The following is a 25,994-nucleotide window of genomic DNA, read 5'->3' on the forward strand; positions in this document are numbered from 1 at the left end:
TTGCTCTCCTCCAATAAAATGACACTGGTACATATCTTGGTATTGACCCTTGTTAAGGACATATTTCAGGGACAAGTACAGTGGACAATGGAGCTTTTCAAACTTTTAATCACACACATTTTCCAGCCATTTCCAAGTCATTTTTGTCTTTTAATCCTGTGGCATCAGGAAATATTAGAGATACCAAATAGTACAACACTACAGTACAATATTGGCATGACTCTATTGAGAAAATGTAAAATTTACCCAAATTATCTCATTCTGAGGGGGTGATTTTTAGCCTTATATCAAGCCAACAGATCACACTCATTTTATGCATTTGTTCAAATCAGTGAAAATACAGGACGATCATTTATCTTACAGTGAGGTTACATCTATACAACCTAATTAAATAGTTTTTATATAAATGACATATTACTACCCTGGGAAATCTTTTTACTCTGTAATAAGTACACTAAATGCACTGGCAATATTCTTGTAACACCACCTCTTTGCACTAAAGCAGGGTGAACTTTCCCTGTTACAACAGACTAATTTACCAACTTAACAATACAAACGTTATGTTTTCAGCATTTTGAATGTAGTTCAGGTAGACTTCAATAGTCCCATTTTTCAAAACTAGGATAAGAGTTGGGGTTAGACTTGTGGTTCAATGTTTATCACTTTCGTCTCACTGAGAAAATTTCAGAAAAGGTCTCAAATCAGGCTCTATGCCTCACGGTGGCCGAGATGCTAACCCTAGCTCTGCATTAAGATTAGGATTAGGATTACAGCTAGGTTTAGGGTTAGGGTTTCACAGTTAGGAAGGGCACAGAGTTGTGGTTCAAAGTTTAATGCCTTCGGCTCACTGAGACCATTACGGAAATGTCTCACTTGAGGCTCTGTATGTCTCACGACGGCTGAGATGCTAACCCTAGCCCTGCATTAGGGTTAAAGTTGGGGTTACAGCTAGGGATAGGGTCAAAACTAGGGTTAGGCTCTCGGCCGCCGTGAGGCTTAGAGCCTCAAGTGAGACATTTCTGTTATGGTCTCAGTAAGCCGAATGTAATAAACTTTGAACCACAACTCTGTGACCTTCCTAACTCTAACCCTAACCCTAGTTTTGACTATGAAACTTGCTTGTGTCTCACATTTTAGACTTGTAACCTGCCAGTCACAGCAACCTGCCAACTCAAAACCCAATTCAAGGGGCAGGTGTGCTGCTGCACAGGAAGCTAGTCCAGGTGAAAGCAGGATATGGGGTCATGACCTTTGTAAACTACATTTTATTTGAATGAGTGTGAACATATGATAAAAAATAATAATGATGCATTGGTCTTATATTGCGCTTTTCTGCTCAAGTATGAGCCATTGTGTACACATTGTTGTGGTAAACTCTGCTGGTGGTTGTTCTTTTCCTTGTTTAAGCTAACCTTTCAACCAATCAATCAGCATTTGATGCACAGATATCACTATCACCCATAAATCTGCCAGGAATGTTCTCAGACTTTTGTCTTTTTTAAAAAAAAATTAAATATTGAATCAGAATCACACTGTTGTGTCTGTTGTGTCTGTTAAAGTGTCTGTTAATTTTTGTGAGCTAATTTGATGTTGGAATAATTCTTTATAATAAACACACTAAAAAGTTGACAGCTCAGAGGGCATGTTTTCTGTAAGCTTTTATTGAGAGTCCAAAAAAATGAACATTTGTCTGGGCACATTTCCACTCACTGTTATCACAAAAACAATCCTTCAAGGACAAATCAGATGAGGGAAACTGTTATTGTGTTGAAGAAATCTTTTACAAAAACATTTGTCGAAGATTAAAATGTTGCGGAATCCACTCCATCCAAAAGATCCTATACAATACTGACTTCTAGAGGAGTTAACGGTGACTTATCACCCTGTGGAAGCGGAGGTAAAAGAGTGGATAATGTTATTGGGAGTCATGTTAATCTCCTTCACTGCTTTCATTCCCCCAGTTATCCCCCGCCCTCCTTCCTGAAAGAAGGCTCTGCTGAATAGCTTGACCTTCACTTATTCTCACATGCTACACAGTGTTAGTGCAGCAATGTTCACGCTTATTACAAACAAGGCTGCGACTGCAATTCTCCTTCCACCTGAATCCTTTCAAACACTCTCTCAAAACATGCTGTAAAAAGTGGAAAAGTCCAATCACAAGAGTTTAATACAAGTTCTATATGCTCACTGTACATGCTCAGGGTCCACCCACAATAAATACATCAATGGCAACAAGTTTAAAATGAAACTTAGATGACAAATACAAGGTTGAAGTGAAGTCTCTGCAGCAAGCTGATGAAAGCAGGCATGAGTATGAACTGCAGCTGACAGACATGAGGAGATACAGTGCAGCACTGGGGGCCTCTGACACACAGCAAGGATGAACTAATGCCACATATGACTGATGCCAACATGTCTGCATGTGTGTGTGTGTGTGTGTGTGTGTTTAGAAGAAGGCACCGAGTCCACCGAACCGAGGGAAAAGCCAAGGAGCTCTTTTCTTTCTCAGTTTCTTCCTCTTGCCGTCTGAATGTCCTTCAAAATAACAAAATAAAAAAATCATCATTATTAAAAAACAGCTTTATATAAAAGACTGACAGTTGTTATCGTTTAAAGCTACAGCACAGAATATGTGTCTCCACCTTCAGGCAGAGAGAGGAAAACCATGTGCAAACTGTCCTCTGATTGGTCACATCGAGACTATTATGCATGGACCTTAGAGAATATGGCAACCGAATGTTGTCCTTATGAATATTGGTGACATAGCTGTAATTGTTTGCAAAGCTTTAAGTTTCTCCTTGCAAACTTTATAAAGAGTGACTACTCAGAAATGATTTTCTTGGCTCTCAGCAGTAGTTAAAACACTTTTCTCTCTGAGTAGTTTGTGTCATTATCTCAGGAGGAGAATTAGGGCCTTTGTTTGTGTCCCAGCAGGAACTCTGTGCACAGTGAAATTAAAGGTCCCCTCCTCGACTAACGAAGCTGCCATTATAAAACATTCAGCGACTGTGTGTTGCAGATAATTGCTCAGCTTTTGTGCCTGACTTCCCGACCCCGGGCAGGAAAACAGAGGGTAGACTCTGACCTCTGCTCGTTACTGTGACGTAGAACAGAGACACCTAATGAACACGTCTGTCCTCTGTGTTTACATCTGTCAATCAAACACGCCACTCTCTGTCATGGCCCTTTGTGTGGCCATCAGACAGAAGCAGACAATTAGCTGCACTTGTAAAGACTCTGCTCTTTAAAGGGGAGCTGTGTGTACTGGTAATTAATCAGCCCCGCAGTGGCGGGTGGGCGGACCTCTCGTTAGGCTCTGCAGGCCGTGCTCCTCCTCTTCCTCCGAGGGATTCTGTGTGGAGCTCCTCAGGTAGCGCTGGTGCAAGCCAAGGCCAGGAAGTGCATTCTGTCTGCGGCGACGAAACTCCTCCTCAAAGGGGTCTTCGTTGGCGATGTCTGTGGGTGTGAGCAGAGCAGAGTGGCAATGAATCACATCTAAGCTTCTTGCTGTCTGGATGGATCGCCTGAGGTGTTTAAATCAACATTAAATCTCCTTTTCCCCCCATGTAGACTTCTGACATTAGATGTTGGTTGCAGAAAAACATATTACCTCTTGATGCCCTTGGCAGTGTGAATACACTCAGACAGGGAAAAAAATAGATTCACACATATATTACAGCAGGTTGAGTCCAAAAGGTATATTTATGTAACAGCAAGAAACAGCAAAGATGATATAAAACAAGAGGTTCGAAGAGTCCCTGCAGCCATACCCCCCCCCCCTCCCTTTTCCTTTCAACCATATATTTCATTCATATTTCATCTGCCTGACTTTATTGTGATTAGTCATGTAAATAAAATGAGATTTGGTTATTCTTTTCTCTAGGTAATTTACATTTATATTGAATTAGTGGCAGGCAGGGTATAGAGGAGGAGGAGGGGGGGGGCTTATTATGCTGGGAGATTACAGGCAGATCTCATCGCCATTGTGTTGTGTAATTAAGGCAGCGGAGAGGAGAAGAAAGGAGGCCAGATGCTCGCCGTGCTGAACCTGGTCCCAGTCAGAAGAGGACCTCACAAAAAATTCCTCAAACGCTTCATCGGGAAGCTCTGATTGATGGTACTGTACCTGTTGTCAATATATAACCAATTAATGTCAGTGTTTTAGAAGGAGCTTTTCAAGTGGAGCTGGCTGAGAGGCAATCACAGGCGACTGCTGCTTGTGCTCAGACACAAAAACAACAGTGCATTTCAATTCTCTCTGAATAGGCATCTTAATACTGCAGGTCAGCCACGTTGACCCAAGACCAATTTCTTTGTCACAAATGCTTTTTCAATTGAAACTGCCAGAGTTGTTTTCACATGTTCTTAAACTTTAGGGAGCTGCTAGGGAGTTAGCTTCTTAAACTGAACACAGAGCAGAGTTGACCCCACAAGGAGACATCAGCTCCCAGTAGACCTGCAGACAACAGGACAATTGGTGGCTTTACTCTCAAGGCTACAGCTTGAAGAAGAAGAAAAAAAACTAATCCCAACCTGCATTTGTGATGCTATCAGGTGAAGTTGGACAGCTGGATTAAACCAAAATGCTTGTGACTTCAAGGTTATGTGCTTTGTTCCAGCCCTGCTTTGCTCCTGAGGATCAATATTTGCATCTATTACAGGTCCAGTTACCTTGTGATAAGATTGCTCTCACTATCATGTTGTGTAATCCATCAGCGGTTAATTAATTTCAACCAAAACAATATCAAAGAGCACTGATGATAATGAGATTGTTTTAACGTTCATAGAGGCGGCCTTTTATTTTCTGGATCAAGGACTTAATTTGAAAAACAGAGTTGGGTTCCTGGATGCTTTCATTTGCAGCTATTGTCTTGCAAGTGCCTGTCATTTGTCTCCAGGCTAAACAATGCAGTGTGTATGCATGTGTGTGTCTAGACTGAAATACATGAGGCACAAACATGTGGGTTAACACCTAAACACACACAGACACAAAATCCATGTACTTGCAGCAGTCTGGAGCTTTAGGAAGCCTAAAATAAATCACTGTTCAGACGGAGGCTAACCCTACATGACAACCACAACTGTGGGCCAGATTATTTTCAACAGTCCACCTTCCCTGGGTTCAAAATGCCCGATGTCGTGCTGGTGTGACTCTACTGCTGAGCGCAGAGAGATACACTCTGTGTCCTTGTTCAGACACGGCCAAAGAGAAACGGGCAGCTTATCTTTGCTATCGTTGATATAGTGGCTGGTGGCTGCGGGCCGAGCTCAGGTTTTCACACAAAGCTGTCAAGCAGATGAGGAGGTGGAGGGATTAAAACCGGATGCTGCTTTCAGCCAACAGGAAGCCATCTTTCATAAGGTGGAGACAGGAAATCACAGTGTCATATTGGAATAGATGGATGAAGAGGCTGCAATGTTTTTAAAGGCTCTTCATGACCTCTCAAAGTATTAAAGGGTCTGTTTTTGTTTCTGTTAATATGTGTTTTCATTTAACATAAAATTAATTCATTCTTTTTGTTGAGATTTAGGTTTTCTGATAATGTACATGTGGCCATCATGACACTTGCTGTGAATATTCTCACAGTAATGATCCTTCAGCCAAATTATGTCATGTTTGTACGTCTTTTTTGTACAAACAGTGTCATCTAGTGGCAACATGAGTGAACAGCATCAAATTCATGTGTGGTACAAAAAAGGGTGACATCTCTGAATTAATCAAAGAATTTTTTTGCCTTATTTTTCTAGCTATTTAGAATTTTATTTGCTTCTCGTTGATTAAAGAAAAATCTTCTAATAATTATCTAAACATTAAAATAACACATGAACTGCTCTGTCTATTTAAGGACTCCATTTTAGGGAGTGAGAAAATACTAGAATTTGTGTCAAATAGCCTAATTGAGTTACATTTGTAGTGATAATAATAATAATAATAATAATAATAAAAATAATAACATCATCCAGGAGGGGGAGCTATTGCACCATAAATGTAGTCCCTGTCTTGTACTGTCATAATGTGATAATTGAAGGAGTTTTACAGCTTCCTGGATGTTATAGAAACAGATCATACTGATAAGATACCTGCTGTATGTAATAATCATCGTCTATAGCAACATCTACTGTACTCAGCACATTTACATACATGCAAAGACAGAGAGAGAGAGAGCCTAAAGGATTTGTTTAAAAAATTAGGAGGGGGGGGGTTGTGCAGCACGGCAGTGTCACCTAGCAACAAGACTGGGCAGGCGCAACTGCCTCCTCAATCAGCACTGGTTGATAAGACATTTAAAGAACAAAAAAACCAAAGGAGCAGAGGAGCCCGCCACACCAGGAATATACAAAAACAAGCAACCAAAATTTCACATTCATACATGTGGTGTAAAATGTCAAAGTCAAGTGTCAGTGTTAAACCTTCACATTTGAGCTTGACTCTCTGAAGGCCTCACCCTGCTGTTTTCTTTCCCTCCTGACTCATCTCTCAAAAATATGCAGTGGGGCTTGTGTAAATAAACTAGCCTTGAGCACATTCCTCAAAAACACACAGACACACACACACTCATTTTTCCCTCTGTACAAAGTAACCTTTGAGCTAATGGCCTGCGCACACACTGACAATTTCACGCTGAATCTGAACTGATCATGCCAAATGTTTCTCATATTTCTAACAAATGTCTCCAAGTTGGGAATTTTCAGCGTGCATTTGTTTTTGAGAACACATAAGATGTTTAACACAGACTGAACAGTGTAGTTATATTTTCTGTCCTAGAAGTCTGTCCGCTCAGATCAGATCAGGTTCTGCTCCAGGTCATATTCAAACCATATGCACCATCAGCGCATTTACAACCTCATAAAAAAGTGCAGCAGGGAGGGGCAGGAGAGGAATCAAGAGGCATGAGGAAGGGCAGAGGAATCCTGGAAGTGGGCGTTGTTTCATAGTCACCTGGTTGGTGAAGGTATAGCATACCTACCTACCTCACAGGAGAAAAACAGTTCAGGCTTTGAAGGGATGATCTTATATAAATGATGGAAGGGTTGGTTTAGTGAAAGCACACTCTGCAGGCGTAGGATCAGCCCTGATGTGAGTCACCTGTACTGAATCAGAGGCATTAGTAGGTTAAAATATTGCACACTGTGAGCTGAGGTGTGGTAGGTAGCGAGTGTTCAAAAGAAGCAGCCACTGTGGTTTCCTTTAGTGATCAGGCACAAGCAGATGCCTCACACATCCAGAGCATGAGATGGTAAAAAGCCAACTACAGCCAAGAGAAAACATCACACAGACACCAGGTGACTGCAGCAGCAATTCCATGACAAACTTTAAGTTTATTCACCAAATTTCAACTCTTTATTGTCTTTGTACAAAGAATGAAAAATCCCCCGTGTGTCTGGTAACAGCAAGGTGTTGGTTTTGTGGTCTGGGGTTCTTAAGTTCTGCTGACAGTAAAGCAGCCACCTTCAATCAGCAATCATGCACAACAAACCAAACACACTGTGGTATTTTCACAAACAAATGTAAGAAAAATGCACATCGTTATAATTAATTTATTAATAATCTATGTCATTCTTATTACACACGCATGAACATGGTAATAGCTAACAGGTTAGCAAGGTGAAGTTAATACATAAAGGTGTAGGAGTTAAGCTGCTCTCATTCACTTGTTAAATCTGTCAAATGAAAACACATGCAGATGTCAAATGTACAGCATCTTTTTTTTCCTGCTACAACAACAAAGACAATATACACCCCAAAGGAAAAATATATATCGATATATACATAGCACATACCCAGGTGTGTGCATATGGCAGAAGTTAAAGTACAATTCAATTATTTTAGAAAACAAAAACACAAAATCCCAGCAAGCTGGTCCCCTCCAAAATAAAAGAATAAATACAAATATAGAAATACTGTGAAAATGTCTCTCGCCTTCCTCACAGCCAAATTAAAATGAGAAAATTGTTCTTTGGGAATGAGATGCAGGAGGACAGAGAGAGGATAAACTGACTGATCAACTGCTGGGAGTTTTCCAGAAAAATGTATGCTGATCAAATGGTGTGGCCAGTTATTTACTTGTTATCCAGTCTTAAAAGCTGCTCCTTACCATTAACTGTTAGAGATTTTAACTGACCATCCTCCACCACTTCAACCCGCTCCTGGCCGTTCTCCACAATCCTGTCAGACACAATAAAGAGCAAAAAAAGGTCCAGTTAGAAATCGGGATGATTACAGAGGTCATATAGATGATGATTTTGAATTTAACATGTAAATGCCTTTTTGTTGTGATTTTTCTGCCGTTGACAATCTTGGTGGAGGTCGACACAGATTTGAAGTTCCCCATTCCTCCTCCGCCACCACCAAAAGATGATGAAGAGAAGGAGGTGAATCCTCCCCCACCCATTTCTCCAAACGAGTTAAACCCTACAAAAGGAAAAAAAACACCCGTTAAAATGTTAAAATTGGTTATTCTTACTTCCAGTTATTTGTTGTGATGTCCAAACCTGAATCAAACCCTGAGAAGCCCGCCCCAAATGCTGGAAAGCCTCCAAAACCGAAGAGAGGTCCACCCATCCTGCCCCGGCTTGGCCCTCTATGGTGACTACGACTGCCTCCGAAGAAATCGTCAAAGGGGTCGTCAGCTATGAGGGGAATCACAGAGTGAGATTAACAGATGTAGTTATGGAAAATAATAATGTCAGTTTTTCCTCCATTCAGCTGGCCCAGGTAGCTAAAAACCTGCCACCTTCTAAAGGTACAGAAGATGAGCTGAGCATCATTTTGTGGAACATTTCTGGAACAACCTGAGCCTGAACTGTCAAAGTGCCGACCACTAATTCCAATCCTAAAGCCCTGTGGACATGCTACTAATTGCACTATGCCAATCTGGGTCACCCTAGCAGGATAAGGCTGGATCACTGGCACCATTTGCTGAAAGAAGACTCCCTCTTCAACCTTGAATGTTCCAAGGCAGCAGCAAGAAAGCTTGGCTTGTTCCCTCTGACAGAAAGCTTAAAATAAAAGTATCTCAAGACTACTGTTGTAACTGCATTACTGTACATTTATCCCGAAGATCTCAAAAGGGGACAGCTGAGCTCTTACAGGAAGCTGTCAGTAGAGGAAAGAGGACCAGAAGTGCTGAGGAATGCTGTTTACGCTTTCAAATCTTGATACATGATCAGTGCACACAAAGGGATAGCTGGAAGAGATGCAGCAGCATTCTTGAAGACAAAGCAGGGCACTCTTACATACTCTAACAACTTTAAGAGACCTATCAAGCACAAACATGGAGGATTAAAAGAGGAATGAACCATGCCTGTATAACAATACATGGGGCATAATAGCATGAATAGATCAAAGTGACAGCATTTACGCGCTTTCAAACTGAGCATGTACACCATGATGTGTACAAAAGCTGAGTAATAATTGATATAAATATGAATATAATATATTTGTTTTACAAGTTCAATTAGAGGAAGAGCAGGTCCAACATGTAACAATCAGCTGACCTTTCTTCTGCCTCTTCACATGTTCATTTGAGAACAAGTATCTGCTGTTCTTGGCAGATGACTGGGCCCTTCGTCACTGTGTGGCTCTGTATTTGTCTTTACCCCCCCCCCCCCCCCCCACAGTCTGCTGGAGGTGGCTGAGTGACAGATGCACAGGACCAGCTGCTGCTCACTGAGACAACCTGCTGGACTGACAGGACTGGAGGCTGGATGGGGATTTTGTAACACATCTAAATCCTCCTTCTCTTAAGGAGAACTAAAATGGCTCTTCCAGAGAACACACTTAATATAGAGAGAAGCAAACTTGACAAGATGGATGGCTCGGTGTATCCAGTTGCATACCAATCAGGAATAATAGAAGTTGCCACCAGTCAAAACACAAGTTGAACTTTACTCTTCAGTGCGACAGTGCAGACAGTTTTATGGTTCGGCTTTTTTTACCATCACCATTTACTGAAGAAAGTAAACAGCAACAGCTGTGCTCTACCATGTTTTCTTACCCATCTTAACACACGTCTGCACTGTTAAACGCATTTAAAAACAAAACAAAAATAACTTTGTAATCATCATGTATTCAAATAACATAGGATTTTCTAAGTCTACTTTGCACATCCATACTGACCCACCATGTGCTCTGACACAGTGAGCACACACTTGGCGTTATTACATCTGCTTTTGTTTTAATACGGAAGCTATTTTTGAAAGCATTCCAGTTGAGTGATGTAGATGCTCAAATCCATCCTCTGCCTGCGTCTGAACTCCATATTTAGAGCTACGTGGGGTGAACTACACATGCCTTCCAATCAGCCTTTAGCTGAACCCAGACAACCGAGGACAGAAACTAAACTTATATCCATTTTATTATGCTTAAAAGTGAAATTTCTGAGGCAAACCTAATGCACCAGATCGCACAGTGATTTCAGCAACTTGCCAAAAACCTACATCAAAATTAGTGTCATTTTGTGTACAATTAATTACAAGAATTAAATATACATAAATAAAAAGGACAGGTCTATAGTAAACTCTAGTTAATAGGCTGAAGTAGCATAATGAAGTTGACATCCAGCAGAGAACCTCAGTGGTTCCCTACGTGTGACATTTAGTGGCAGATGACCACCTGAGGCTTGGTGCATCGGAGATGCCCATTACGGTGCTGTGGGGGATTAACAGAAGCTTTCCTGTGTCTAGCGCTCCACCCTCCATATTCCTACACAGCAGCAGCAACTGGCTAACCGGCAAACTAATTAGGAAATAGAAAATGCAATGGTTTACATACATCAAACTGAGGGCAGCATGATGTTCTCCTGCATATCTGTCTCAGTTTAGTACTTCCAGGGCATCCATGTGTGTTTTTAGACCAGATAAAATTGTGAAGTTAATAATAGCCATTGCTTACACCACCCTTCTCTGATGTCTCTCTTCACTCCCGTCTCTGAAAACAACCAATCCAAACAGTGCCTCTGAGTAAATGAGATAAACCCACCAAAAAAATCTCCAAATGGATCTCTGCCGCCGAAGAATTCCCTGAAAACATCCTCGGGATTACGGAATGTGAAGCTGCCACCGAAGTGACCATAGTGGCCTCCTGTAAGACGTAAAATAAAGATGAAGTTTATAAACAGTCTCCAAAGATAATATTGCTAACACACATATCATAACAAGTCATAAATATAGCAAGGCAATACCAAGCGCTTTGTACTTGTCCAACTTTCCACCTACACAGAACACACTAATAGATCTAATCCCATTTTTAATCCCTGTCATGTTTCAATGATTCCATATTAAAAACAGCTACTGAAATCTTATCAGTCATCTCCACAGCATACATATTGTGAAAGGCTTACCTCCTCCTCCTCCTCCTCCACCTCCTCCTGTGAGGCCTTCTTTGCCGTATCGATCATAAATATTCCTCTTGTTTTCTAGGACAGAAAAAACAGGACTTTACAACAACAGCTGCAAATAAACCAAACCAAAAAGTGTCATTAGTTTAATATACATTTTACGTACATTACACTTTTACTTTATTACACCAGTTGGAATGACAACATATGTTTTGTAAAATATGTTTTACATCAAGCTGCAAAATATGTGCCTCAAACTAGCAGCCACTTTTAATTTTTACAGAAAAATCATAGAAAATTAAAGCTGCAAGCAGCATTGCGGGCCCTCGCGCACCTGGCGATCCGCGGGGTCATCGCAGTCTTCTCTCCTATGCTCTCGTCTCTTATACTCTCCTGTCCTATGCTCTCCTCCTCTCATTTCCACAGATATACAACAAACACATGTTTACAACCAAACTTTCCTGCTACCAGTAGGTGGCGCTATGACCGTATCATCCTATTAGCATATATATCTGTTCAGACTCGGGTCCATAGCAGTACTGTAAGATTTTGTCCACATTGCATGAAGTATATGGGTAGTATTACATAGAATAGAGCAAGTTCCTTTGTAATGGCGAATGGTCAAATTTGAGGCCACGCCCCCACCACACGGTAATACTTTTGAAAGAGTTTTGGAATGCGTCTTTTCCCTATGGTGTCCTGAGTGGACACAGTGATTTTCAGCTCAATTGCATGAAGTATGTGAGGCGTGAAAAGTTTTGAAGCAGGGTCACAAATAGGCAAAAAATGGCCACAAAAGTCAAAATGGCGGACTTCCTGTTGGGTTTGGAGCGGGGGTCCAAGAGACTTTTTTGTGCGTCTTGGGGTGATACACATGTGTGCTAATTTTCATGATCCTGTGTCAAACTGGCCAGCGGGGCTACGTATTAGGGCAAAAAATACAGGGAGTTCCTTTGTAATGGCGAATGGTCAACTTTGAGGCCACACCCCCACCACACCGTAATACTTTTGTAAGAGTTTTGGAATGCGTCTATTCTGTATCGTGTCCTGAGTGGACACAGTGATTTTCAGCTTGATTGGATGAAGTATGCGAGGCGTGAAAAGTTTTGTAGCAGGGTCACAAATCGCCAAAAATTAACAGACATTTCAAAATGGCGGACTTCCTGTTGGGTTTGGAGGGGGGGTCCAAGAGACTTTTTTGTGCGTCTTGGGGTGATAAACATGTGTGCCAATTTTCGTGACCCTACTCAAAACAGGCCAGGGGGGCAGGCAGAAAAACCTATGAAAACACAACATTTTGTGTAGCCAGTAGGTGGCGCTCTGTCAAAGCCTCAATATTGTTGTATAGATGTGTTTAGGGTCAGACTCTGATCATACATGTGACATTTCGTACAGATCGGACAGAAAACGAAGAAGTTATAGAGACTTTCTGTGTCCTCAGAAATGGTCAAACTTTGAGGCCACGCCCCGGCCACACCGTAAGACTTTTGTAAGAGTTTTGGAATGCGTCTATTCCCTATGGTGTCCTGAGTGGACACGGCGAATTTCAGCTCAATCCGATGACGTATGCGAGGCGTGAAAAGTTTGGCAGCAGGGTCACACATCGCCAAAAATGGCCACAAACCTTCAAATGGCGGACTTCCTGTTGGGTTTGGAGGGGGGGTCCAAGAGACTTTTTTGTGCGTCTTAAGGTGATACATATGTGTGCCAATTTTCATAATCCTGTGTCAAACCGGCCAGAGGGGCTACGCGTTGGGGGCGCTATAGAGCCATTTTTATATGTGCATTTCAAAAGTCAGCAAATTTCAAAATTTTTCGGGCGAATGAATTTTTCTACCAAGTTTGGTGAGTTTTTGGGCATGTTAAGGCCTCCAAAAATGCGATCTCGGAGGGGGAAAAAAAAAAAAAAAAAAAAAAAATAATAATCCTAAGGGTTTCAATAGGGCTCTTGCACCATTCGGTGCTCGGGCCCTAACTAGTCATAAACTATTTCGAGAGACTACACGGCTTGTTTCACAGTAACATGGTTTATAATTCAACCTACAACATTGATGTCACAGACATCACTTAACAAATGATGAAACACAAATGCTTACAACCCTCACCTTGGGGCCCAGATTAAATTCAACAAGTAAAGCTGAATTTCAAGAATAAAAAGGTATAACAAATCAGTGCCTGCACATATTTACAATGTGAAGCAATAGCTGTGTCTCCTCAAATGACAGAAAGTAAAACTAAAGCCACCACACAAGATGTTTGTGTGATAATACAGAGGAGGCAGTTTAGTTAAATCATCCTGACACTGCCAAATTCTGTGCAAATTCTTCGTATGCATCTTGTGACTGGGCGTGTATAAAGCATTGCAATAACAGAGGTGGGGTCTTATCTTTTCTTAACAGCAGAGATGACAGGAGCTGTAATGGCTTCAAAAAGCTCATTTCAAATGCAAAGTGCAAATTGAGAAAAACATCCATTTTTCTTTCTACAGTCAAATCTTACCATCTGAGAGCACTTCATATGCTTCTGACAGCTCTTTGAATTTTCTCTCCGCTTCGTCCTTGTTGTCTGGGTTCTTGTCTGGATGCCATTTTAATGCCAGCTTTCTGTACCTGAGACACAGACATGATATAGTTTCACTACAGATAGAACAGCACAAATGGAAATTATGGACGTTTTTATAACAGACATCTGCCTATCAGAAACACATATCCACATGGAGGTCTTTCTTTTTAAAACAAAGATCCTACCACTATTCTATACACACACATAGTCCTTCTTCTCACCCAAGCATAAATAACAAAGACAGTCTAAACTGCACTGACAAGCAGTGTGGGCCTCGCACAGCCGCTTACGCTGCATCAGCCGTTTGCTGCCCAGCAGCAGCACCGGCAGCAGATACATAGATGCTGTGGACAAGACAAGGGACTGAAAGTAAACTAGACAATCCAGGGATTCAGTCCCTTACGGACCCATAGCTATACTCTTTGTAGTCGACATCTGTGTTGTAATCTGTGACATTATCTCGCTGTCTAAAGCTTGGTCAGTCAGCAAGGCAAAACTGAACAATGCAGCATGGATGATAATTGTCTAACCTGTCAGTCTTTGTAGAAGCTCACAAAAACAAAAGCAACAGCAAAAGCAGCAGACGACATTATTTTAACTGAACTTGCAGGTCTCTGAGGTCAGTATTAGCACCTTTGCTGGTTGTAAATTAATACTTTATATATTCACTCACATCGTTATGCTTTCACCTACTGAGCAAAGTCTCAAGTCAGAGATAGCAGCAGAGATGGCAGAAGACTGTCAGCATTCAGTATCTTTCTGTGCTGCATTTTTTGCAAATTAGATTTAAATCAGCAACAATGGTCAGTAGTTTTCTCTGCTCTCACATGTTTTTACTTTACTTGGTGATTTAGTAATTTACTGCATTACCCAGAATACACTTTAATGTCCCCTAAAACACTAATTCCTAACAGGATAATTTTTGGCATAGATTCTTCCCTTGATAGAGTCCTCTTCACTCGTCAAAACAAAGAATGTTTAGTGAGAAACTGGTGAAGAAGTGTCATTAACTGGAACTGGAAGGTTCAGTCGGTGACTGCGAATCGTTGTAGGTAAATGAAGGGGGAAGGTATGTGACAACAGCAAGGTTACAGGAACAAGAGTGGAAACTTTCTGCATTGCAGTCTCCCTGCTTTCTCTCTCTCCCTCTTCGTGTGTCAGTTTATACAGCCAGAGGGGGATATAATTAACCTATTACACCCTCTGAAGAGACTGACATTTAGCAACAACGCCGGGAGAGAAAAACAGAAGAGCAGAAAACACTCAAGGGCACTTACGCTTTTTTGATGTCCTCTTGTGTTGCATTTTTCTGGACTCCCAATATCTGGTAGTATTCCACCATGGCTCTGTCTGTGCGTTGGTGCTGTTTTATGTCAGCCTCCTCTGCGTTGCTTCTGTAGAAAGAGTGAAGTTCTTTTAGGACATGTTAGCTTGGACAGATAACAGCTAATAAGCCGTAGCCATGTGTAACAAGTGATACATCCCCTCTAGACCTTGGAGGTACACTTGGAAAGGGAAAGGAGGGGGCAGTGGTATTAAAATGGGTGGAAATACCCAACAACGTAATCAACTGCACTGAAATAGCAAAGCTGGGGAGAGAACAGCTAAGCTAATACAAGCCCAGCAAAATTACATAATAAGAGGGTGATCATGCCTCACCCTGAGGCTGAATGAGAGAAAATATAACACATGAATTTTTGGGTTTACTATGAACACCAGGGTTTTTTTACATGACCTAATGTTAGAGATATGAAGCATAGCCTGCGAAAAAAAACAAGACACAACAGGTCTGATTAAAGGTGTCAGAAGAGAAAAGGCTCAAATGTGTGAAGAAACAAATGAAATCTGTCTCTGTTAAGGATTTAGACGTAAATCTCCCAATGTATAGCTCACTAAACCCTCCCCACTAAAACTGGCTGCAATTAGCATGTCTGGCTAACAATTTCAAAGCCAAGTAGTAATCAAACTACGATAGTTTGTGGTTTTGCACACTTGCACTTACAACCAATATATTTACTGACTCATTCCCCATTGTTCCCCACTAGTTAGCTTGTAAGTCCTTAAAACATATTTGCAGCAACTTCAGTACATCATGTACAGAATGTAGCCATCAACTAAAAAAATTAAAACCTCCTTTATAGGGCTTTTATTCTAAAATGAGCCAGTTAAAAAGAAAATGCCAACCAAAGAGTCTTCTACCAACTTAATTATGTATCTAATATTAGGTAGCTGCAGCTTTAAAAAAAAAACAACACTCTGCCAGAAACAGTCTTCATTTGAAAGCTGGAAATGAGAAGCATCCTCTTCATCTACAACTGTCTGAATTAAAGTAAGCATAAACGGCATAAACTGCAATGTGTCACAGCCTGTGGTTAAAAGAAATAAATAAAATACACAGCAAGCTACACTGGACATCTTTTGGAACCCTAAAATACATAGTTTATTAACACTGAATTTTTGCTAATACATTAGTGGACACACCTAGAGAAGAAACATGAATGAATATTTTCCAAAATTATAAAGCCGTAAATTCAAGAAAAGCAAAAACACCTCTTGTTGCAATGCAGTATTGAATGACGTGATAAAAATAGATTTTGTAACCACATTTACTTTGTTCTACCTGCAGAACATGGGGGTGATGAAAAGAAGATATATTATTAACCGAAACCAATTCTCTGTTTACTGTGGCCTCTTTAAAGACCTTAGACAAAACTCTATGACACATGTTGACTGAAACCTGATAAATCAACACAGTTGCCACCCTTACATACCTTCCGGATTCCCTTTCCCACCTTGACCTTCAAAGATAACAGCACCTCATTAGGTATTTGTCTATCACAGACCGACTGAAAACATACATCAGAAAGGGCAAAAATGCCAAGCTATCCCACCAATTAATTATTGAAGGACTATCTTAGTTATCCTATTAAAAAATGATAAACCATTGACCACTGCGGGAGCCCGCCATGTCCTGTTTGTTTGCTATTTATACGCTGTGGCCTTTGGAAATAGATTATGTTTGTGTTAGGTGGGGAGTTGGGAGTCACTCACTGGCACATGGAGGTGCCAGTGAGTGACTCCTGGCTGGGACATGGCACAGACACAAAACTCCTTTCATTCAGATGCCAGAGTTAAGCGGTAATCCCATATCCCAATCTGATACCTAACTTTCCACTCATATTTTGTTTTTTCCCCATCTACTGTTTTACAAAAAATAATAATATAATGTCAAAAAAAGTCATAATGTCTTTCTTTGTACACAACCTAATATAGACCACAATCTAAAGAGATATGACCCAAATAGTCAGCATTTCCCTCTGGGTTTTTCTAAAAAGCTGCACAATGTACTGACTCATCTTATGAATTGTAACTTTTTTTTAATTCTTTCACTTTAGCCATTACCGACCTACTCATCCAACACCAGCTCCCTGCAGCGGTTGTGATTTAATGGACACTAGTTGTGACGGCTAGAAATGCGGTTTGCAGTTCTGTGTAGAAAGTGTATTTGTGCATGTATGTGCAGACTTATGCCTTCTGGTGGCATTACACAGCTAACCCAGATCAGATGGATTCCTGCTATGTTGAGTGTGAACTGTGCCTCGGAGTGAACAGGACAGATGTGGGTCAGTCAATCCCATAATGCATCGGTGAACAAGAGGGGGTGGTTGTAAATGTTATCAGATCACTTAGAGAAGAAGACTGTTATTGTATTTTCCTAAAAGAGCAATTTGTTAAATTTGAATAAGAAGCATTTATTCTGTGATAAAGTTAAAGACAAAACTTAACAGCCAAATGCATTTTTTAATATAGTCCAAGCAAAATAAATGGAAAATAAGGGTTCAACATGCGTTCTGTGAAGCAATACTGGACTGGTCAATCACTATGCGACTTTATACTTTTTCCATCAAACGTAAATATGAACCATTTTTAGAAGGAATCCAAGTAGTTACTGGTTAACTTATGTTATGGTCTGTTTGTTTGTTTTTTACAACCGTAGGTCTGATCATCATCATCAATCATCAGAGTAAAAAAAATGTCCTATATATGTAATCGTAAAACCAGAGATTATTTCAAATTTCATTTTTTAACTTTGCCAGTTGATCTTAAATCTGACCCTGATGTCTAGGCATTGGCTCACATTCATGAATGTAACTGCACACACACACACACACACACACGGCCCAAATGACACCTCTCCAGTGTAGATGGCCTTGTTCTGCACTAAGTGATGAGGTGAAGACCCCGATGATGAGGTGCCTCTCCTGTCTAGAGGAGCCAGATGAGAGGATGGGCTAGATACGCATTTTATATGCTGCACTTGACACAGCAACTGACCAAGGTATGGTACGGGCTGACTGGTAAACATTGTAAAGATTTCTGTCTGCAAGTCCCAAGTTAACTATCTGTAAAGTTACTTTGATCTACTGATTAGAATTTCTGATTAGACAATTTCAGTTATTGTCATCATAAAAATTCATGGTGACAGTACAAGATAAGATTCCTTCTGTTCAAACCAACAACGTGATTGCAATCAAAAACGGGAGTTGGAGAGTTTTGTCAGTGTCCAAGACCTCTCAAATACCACTTTAAATGAGACAAGAACACTGGAAAAAAAACAGGCTTTAAGCAGCTGGAGTCCAGGACTAAGTGCAAATCACAGCTGACAGTCAAGCACAGCACAATAACAAGCCTTCCCTACCTGAAGTGATTCATAGCAGTGAGAGGAGCTCTGGCGCTTCAAACATTACACAGTGTGCACAGGACCACAGGCTCATCTGAGTGTTATGTTGAGTGTTCAGTTTTTACTTTACTTTCTACTAGAGGAAACACAAAAGGTTTTCATCTAAAAAAAAATCTCAATTACAGCAATGAGAGCTGTCTTTTTGCACAGGGAAATCAATCACAGATTCAGTGGTGGAGCAAGAATTCCAGAGGAAAGCTGGTAAACAACTAAAATCAATCATCCAGAAGGCAGTAAGCCACTACATATTCAACGTCTAATCAACAGCGGTTCAATAACTTTTAGTCATGTGTGCAAAGGTTATATATGATAGTTAAACCAGACATTTTGAAATGTCTCATGATCTCCCCTCTTGTCACAAAATCAGTATGTTACCATCAACAACAATGGTTCAGCATCACTGTGTATGCACTGTTATAATGTTGAATTTATACAGATCTCACAAACATTAGTCAAATTTGGCTATTTTACAGACCTTACCATTTAGTCACCATGACTTGGCACAGCACAGTCTTCATCACTTAAACATCCTTTATATGATTCTTACATACCTTTGAATGACTCAGAATTTGTGTAGGTGTATTTACATAGTGCACTCACACACACACGTAAGTTATCTTTCCAGTCAAACGTTAAGGCCGAAGACTACCAGACATACTATGTACATCCTCTAGTTTCTAAACTCTGCCATATTATAATATGGTCTTTTGAAATAGTTAGGCATGAAGTTTACATTACTTTGAGCTTTAGTAAAATGTTTCATTTTTTTAACAGCTATCTCACCAATTAGGATTAAAAAAAAATACACTTTGAGTCATTTAATTGAGAAAATCCCAAACACTGTTTTTTAATAATAATTTCAAACAGGAATTACTGTTTTAATACATCCATTTAAATGTGATGTAATAAATTGTCTTGTGTGAAAACTCTATCACCATCTCAGACCTCTTTTCCTTTTTCTTCCCCAGGTGGCTTGTTTTGATCAATAACTATTTGTAATCACTATTTATAATATAATGCTCTTGTGTTTTATATCTGATAAATAATCAACTACCGAAACTGATGATGTCATGAAATCCAAATATCATTGTTGCTAATCAGCAACTAGATGAATACATTAACTTTCCAATAAAACATTTAGAGATTTGAATAGAGATTAAGAGATTTAGATTAGATTCATTCTATAAAGTACCTCCTCTTTCCCAGGTCTCTGTAACCAATGGCAACTGTTAGTGAAAATAAACCATGGACAAAAATTAGTTATTCAACCTAAAACTTTTTATGTTTTTTGTTTTTTTTTCCTTCAGATAATGTTTTTGCACTTTCTGGAATATAGCATGTAAAGGCAATGTAGACAGCTGAAGTGGTGTAGTAACTCTGTGAAACACCATCAGATTAAAAGAAACTTCTGGAAAGTCTTAAAGCGGAATGAGCATATTTAAGCTGTATTAGCCTTGCGGGTACATATATTTATAAAATAGCAATAATCTCACACAACAAGTGATAACATCTCTAAAAATAGAAACGTTGAAACTTTACTAGCTGCAAACCGTCACTAGCTAACGTTAGCCAACATTTAGGAGCATTGTTCGAAACAAACCGAAGCCTAATATTATCATAAACAACATGAACCAGTTCACATATGAAATCAACTTAACGGTTAGGAAACGTCTGAGCTAACGTTGGAGCTAGCTGTAGCTAACTTCATCATTGTTGTGGATACAGCTACAGCCAGCTAAGAGCACGGGGCTACACTCGTATTTTAACGGCTAGCTTACCGACCGTTGGGACACCATTCTGTCCTCAAAACAGCCTCTCAGACTCACAACATGTGCAGTAAAATAATGTTCTCACCATTATTGGAAATTATGAAAACGATAGATTAAGGAAATTTGAGGTTGCAAAACGACAGCATCCTCACATTTACAATGGTCTCTGCGGCAGGAGACGGTAAAAGGTTTCACCGCTTCTTTTTTTTAGCAAACTGAAGTCGTGTCAACCCACACTGCGGTTAGATCTCCTCTAAAACAAAGAGTTCATACCTTTATGAAGCAAATTTCCGTCCCGAGTGGCTCTCTGTCGCTGCGTATCTCTCCTCTGTCTTCGCGTAAATACGGAAATTGGGAGAACAGGCGCTGGTGGAGGTGGCTGGTTGCTGGTTGCTGGTGGTGTGGCTACTGATTCCGCCTAGCCCACCGTGCTGCTGATGCATTCAGGTGCTGTCAGGTGCTGTCGGATTTCAGAAGTGCACGTGTATTGTTGGCGTATCAGAGCCCCCCTCAGCAAATACAATCATGACTGACCGGCTGTGGGGTACAGGACTATTGACGATTGCACTGAAGGATTATGACCCCAGTGCTCAAAGGCACTTCGAATCCGCAATGAATTGAAATTCAAATGCTTAATAATTTGTGTGTGAAAAGCACACAAAATCAAATAGTAAAGGTTATTGCAAAAGTTCCCCTCTCAGATTCTTTCTGTTGCTCCATGCCACAGTTTTGGGGATGTTTTTTATGCCATTTAATGCCCGTTTTGATAACAAATAAATACAACTAATTACCGCTATGATTTAACAGTCAATATGCATTTATGAACTAAAACTGAATACAATATTCTTTATACGTTGTATGTCTAACAAACCTAAACCTACAATATGAACAGAATAATATATCATGTTATAAACAACTCTACATTCGCACATTTACATCGACACACGCTGCACGGCAATCAGTCAAAGAACTACTGATCAAATGTAAAACAAATATCAAAACAATACCATCAGATTCCATCTAAAGATCAATAAGATAAAAGTAAAAACTTTTTTAATAAAAAAGGCAGATTTATTTATATAATTGATGTGTCAGCGCTGTGTGTTTTAGTGGGATGTGCCGCTTCGTTGCTCCATCATGCCTGGTTTACAGATACATCCCCAAAACTGTGGCATGATGGAGCAACGAAGAGGCACATCCCACTAAAACACACAGCGCTGACACATCGGTCCAAACGCCATATGAGTGGTACATATAGTGCTTGAGCAGACTGTCTAAGCGATAAAGTCCAAAAACGGGCACTAAATGCCATCAAACCATCCCCAACAAAATGGCATGTTGCTTGACAACAGAGGCATGTGAGCCACAGATCGCCACAAATACCACTAAAACAGTCAGGCATGGCACATACCACTTCAGCAAGCGAGGCACGCCAAATGCCACTTTGGGATCTCGCCCCTACTTTATTTTTTATTATAGCCTATTAAAAACATCTGACTTTTGGAATATAAGCTTCATTTCGATGATTAACAGTTGCTGTTTTTACGGGGGGCACCTGAAAGCAGCACGTCATTGACTGTCGACAGCAGCGCTGCTTCGCTGACCTGCTGCTCACACATCCACTGACACTACACAGATCCAGCAGGCTGAGGACAGCAGTCTGTCTGTACTGTGGACGAAGCGACACAAGCTGTTTGTCCTGATTCTTAATAAATAAGGTGAGTTAATTATAGGAACTGTTGTCATGCAGGTAAAGCAAGACCAGACAAACGGGTTTCTGCGCCTGCAACTATACTGCCATTATGAGCCTGACCTAAAACACAGACCCAGAATAGAGGAGAATGACCTGAATACAGCTACCATCCACCTCCTATGAGCCGAGCCTTGATATTGTATTTTAGATTTGTTCTGACTATTTGGGCCTAGGAGGAACCAATAAATATAACAAACAAATATAATTGAACATAAAGCTCTTGTTGGAAAAAAAATGATGATGCCCACATAATATGGGGACACTCAGTCTGTATTCTCAGAACACAATCAATACACCATTGTGTAACAAAATGCAAATCTGTTTTATTTAAAGCCTAAACACATTTTTCATTGTTCCCACTTCTTCAAAAAAAATTCACAAGAAACTTAACATATCTAAAAACCTTGTCAATTTGCTTTTGTTTTCTTTTTGCTTTCCTTCTTCTCTGTGGGAACTTCACCCTTGTGAAAGTCCATGTAACAGTTGTGTGCAGCTTGCGAGCGCAGGAACACCTTGCATGTTACACACTGGACTCAGGTTTTTCCAGAACAGCCTGCCCCTCTGCAGGTCCCGCTCAGTTTCCTCCTCAGGCTCAAACTGGGCTAGGTTTGGGGTCAGCTGACCTCAGTCGTCTGTGGAATGGGGTCCTCCTACTCTCCTTCTCACTGCTGCTTTGCTCTGTTTGTGACAAACAGCCTATCGGGGGTCATCGATGTCAGACATCTCCTCTACCTCTGAGTCGTCCCCAGCAATTGACTCTAGTATAAATTCCAGTTCCTGTGACAGAGGAATACACTCTCATAATAAAATCATGAGAAAAATGTAAAACAGTTATCGATGTCTATTTATACTGTTGTAAACTACTGTAATTTAACATTTTCTAACAAAATCTTCCCAAACTACGTTTTCACACTTTTCACACACACAGGTTTTGATAACATTTTTAAGTGGACCTCAAGTTTAGCGTTTACCTGTCCTAAAAGAAGGAAACAGAGACAGAGTCTTACAGCTTCTAGGAAACATGCAAGGCCTCCAGAGCTACACACAGCCAGGTAAGGCGTTAAAATAGAACTGAATTATGCCTTGCAGTTTATCTGAACAAATTGTAGGGCTATAAAAGGTCTCTGTCGGGTGTTTGTCTGTATAATCCCCTTTAGGTGATGACCCAGAGTACTTGATTACTGGAACACATGCATCCTCTTCTGCACCTGGTAAATACTGTTAACTCAGCTGAGCTTACAATGTAACAGTTTATAATCCTTTCAATGATAAGTAGCTGCAATATGACTCTCATGGAAGTAATTCTGCACCCATGAGGAGAGCACCAACAATGCCCAAACCCAAAAGTGGCACCCACTGTGGAAACTGTTTCAGATATAAATCATTTTGCTTCTTGGTTCATTTTCAGATTTATGTGACAAAATAATAAAAACTAATATTAGTTGAGCCTTGCATGTGTCCTGTATCATTTTTAACTATACTATGTTGTACAGGTCATCAGCAGTCACCTTGGTTGGGTGAGATCCACGGCTGCGGAGCCTGGGAATCAGTGGTCAGTCATACAGATCTGTCAGTCATACAGGCGTGGAAACAAACCGATTTGAATGTGAAGTTTATTTTTGTCCATTTTAATAAAGACCAGTTTCAGTGATTAAATCACCTAGATGATGCTATTGTGTAATTTTATAGCTTTTGTTAACAGCGGAACTATTAGGCTGGGAACCAAAGATCAACAAATAACACGGGTGGACCGGAAGTCTATCAGGTATCAGCTCCAGTTGCTCTTATGGTTGTTGTTGTTGCATTTTCTTTTTTAAAAAAAGCTGAACAACGACACAACTGGATTCAAGGGGACCTTGGCTTTATGCAGTATGTACCTGTCAGTGACTTTATGTAACGTCGACGAGGAGCTTTTTCCGTACAGTTAGATTTATTACCCTGTGGACGCTTTGGCCGAGCGTGGCATGACCCCTCAGATGTGTTTTCCGCCATCTTGAAAATTCAGCGTAAACTGTTTTTCTCTTCTGACACCACCAGATGGCAGTGTAAGTGTCCACGTTTATGGACGACAGGCTCCAGTTCAGCTCAATTCATTATTATGATGCAGACAACAAAACATGTCATGTCCACGTTTGTGGACGCCAGGTCGTAGAAGGTTAAGGGTTATATGTTGCCTCATCTACTTCACAGAAAGTCTAAAAAGCCTAAGATACTAATTTAACACCATGTTGGCTGTAGTCTTTGTAGGATGTTAAAATGTAAAGTAGACTGGGCTGTAGTTTTAGGGTTTAATAAATACTGAGTTTAAGACAGTTCACTATACTTTCCTCTGACTGTCTATTTACGTCAGTGATGTGAAAAGCTGTCCACCTCCATCTGAAGGACCAGGGGCTCATTGGACGACAACATGTGCATATTTTTTCAGAGAAGATATCATCACTATTTATAGGCAAATTTTGTCTGTTCCCACTGGAAGCTTGTGCGTCCTAAAGTGTCCCACATTATGTTTGCAGCATCCACATGTTGCTCCAGATGTGAAACCAAAAAGTAAAATCAGAAATAAAAACAGATCCTACATTCAGCCCTCTGTTTGTCTATCACCTTTAGTAATTAGCTAGAAATAAGGGAAGATATTTTCCCACCAAGCCCCAGACTGTCCAGGAATGTGGGGTGGTGCCTGAAGCCTTAAACAGATGATTCTACTGAAGCTTAAATCAGCTAAAACATAGTGTGTCAAATCTATATAAAATCAAAAAGAGAATTATGTTGTCTTTGGAACATTACTGGCCCTGCAAAGAATTAAGCAGAGATTTGACATGGGCCTGCTGAGCTTCTGTATTTTCAGTCCGCAGCTTCAGGCTGTGGCTGAAGAAATGAGAAGCTGTGGCCTGAACTCATCATAACCCAAAGACACAGAGGGAAGCAGCTGTGCAGGTTATTGCAGTTTTGAACCGAACTGAGCCCGAAATTACAGACTCGCATTGATTTTAAATGGAACATGAAGGTCGTCTTTGCAGTTAAAGCTGGCTGGAACGCTTGCCAGCTAAGAAAAACCCAATGAAAATGACAGATAGCCATTAATTATCCTGGACATTATGGGCAGTCAGGTTCTAATTAGACTCATCGAGCAGGAGGAATCACAGCCATAGAGATCGTGCTCAGGTCGTCCTATATCATACAGTCAATATCTGGGCCTTTTTCTGATTGTTATGGCTACAGAATGTATTTTACTTAAGCACATAAAGAAGAACAAGAAGAACTCTTGACTGTAACGTTTTTTAAAAAAAGCAACAGTGTTCCAAACTGCAGCAACATTTCAAACCTATTCCCTGCTCGTGTCTGGACAGGCAGAAAAGCCTCTCAAGGTAGCACTGATACACGCTGAACTGACGTGCTCCTTTTCTTCTCATTTTCTGGCTCTCCTCTTTGAGTCAGGAGATTCATGTTTATGAAAAACTGATCAATATATCTAGTCCTTGTAGTTGATTAGTGTCCATGAAAGGCTTCCAGAGGGTCAACAGCACAGTGATCTGTAGTTTCATGACAGTACCACTAGCTGGCCACCAGATGGCACTACGTTATAACAAAAGGTGGCAGAGATGGGCACATGCTTTTCTTGATACATGTATCTGACTGTGCAACTTGTTTTGACTCATTTAATGCACTGCTTGTTAAAGCCTGGTTCAGGTGTGATTTGATTCTAAAGAATCCCAACTTTTTGTTTGCCGTTAGCTTGGCAGGCACAGTGAACAATAATCCTCCTTTACCCTCACATGGTTTGAGATATTTCATCAGGATAAACAAGCCTAAAAGCTTCAGTAAGCCCTTAA

At 40.5% G+C, this 25,994-nt stretch overlaps 1 protein-coding gene across 5 annotated transcripts; it reads right to left on the minus strand.

The window, feature by feature from the left end:
* Positions 1–1,643: 1,643 nt before the first annotated feature.
* On the minus strand, positions 1,644–20,841 carry dnajb6b (DnaJ heat shock protein family (Hsp40) member B6b). 5 transcript variants are annotated; one of them, XM_028432913.1, is made up of 10 exons: positions 20,685–20,841; positions 15,179–15,295; positions 13,839–13,948; positions 11,343–11,417; positions 10,982–11,083; positions 8,494–8,631; positions 8,266–8,413; positions 8,097–8,167; positions 3,304–3,456; positions 1,644–2,535 (listed from the first exon to the last, which is right to left on the minus strand). In XM_028432913.1, the coding sequence occupies exons 2-10, from the start codon at positions 15,241–15,243 to the stop codon at positions 2,447–2,449; spliced, it is 951 nt and encodes a 316-aa protein (XP_028288714.1). In that variant the 5' UTR covers positions 15,244–15,295; positions 20,685–20,841; the 3' UTR covers positions 1,644–2,446. The 5 variants fall into 5 exon arrangements, with proteins under 5 accessions (XP_028288714.1, XP_028288715.1, XP_028288717.1 ...); XM_028432914.1 differs by lacking the exon at positions 20,685–20,841 and adding an exon at positions 16,673–16,853; XM_028432917.1 differs by lacking the exons at positions 1,644–2,535; positions 3,304–3,456 and having other exon boundaries at positions 7,301–8,167.
* Between the last annotated feature and the right edge of the window lie 5,153 nt (positions 20,842–25,994).

This window comes from Parambassis ranga, chromosome 20 (assembly GCF_900634625.1).
Source record: "Parambassis ranga chromosome 20, fParRan2.1, whole genome shotgun sequence".
In the NCBI taxonomy this organism is placed as follows: Eukaryota; Metazoa; Chordata; class Actinopteri; family Ambassidae; genus Parambassis; species Parambassis ranga.

What these genes read in the sequence shown, in the direction of transcription:
- dnajb6b (XM_028432913.1), bottom strand. Translation starts at nt 15,243, where the DNA reads ATGGTGGAATACTACCAGATATTGGGAGTCCAGAAAAATGCAACACAA. An exon ending in CTTCTCAGGGTTTGATTCAG is followed by an intron (nt 8,414 to 8,493) that starts GTTTGGACATCA and finishes TTCCTTTTGTAG; the next exon opens with GGTTTAACTCGTTTGGAGAA. An exon ending in AGAAAAATCACAACAAAAAG is followed by an intron (nt 8,168 to 8,265) that starts GCATTTACATGT and finishes TGTGTCTGACAG; the next exon opens with GATTGTGGAGAACGGCCAGG.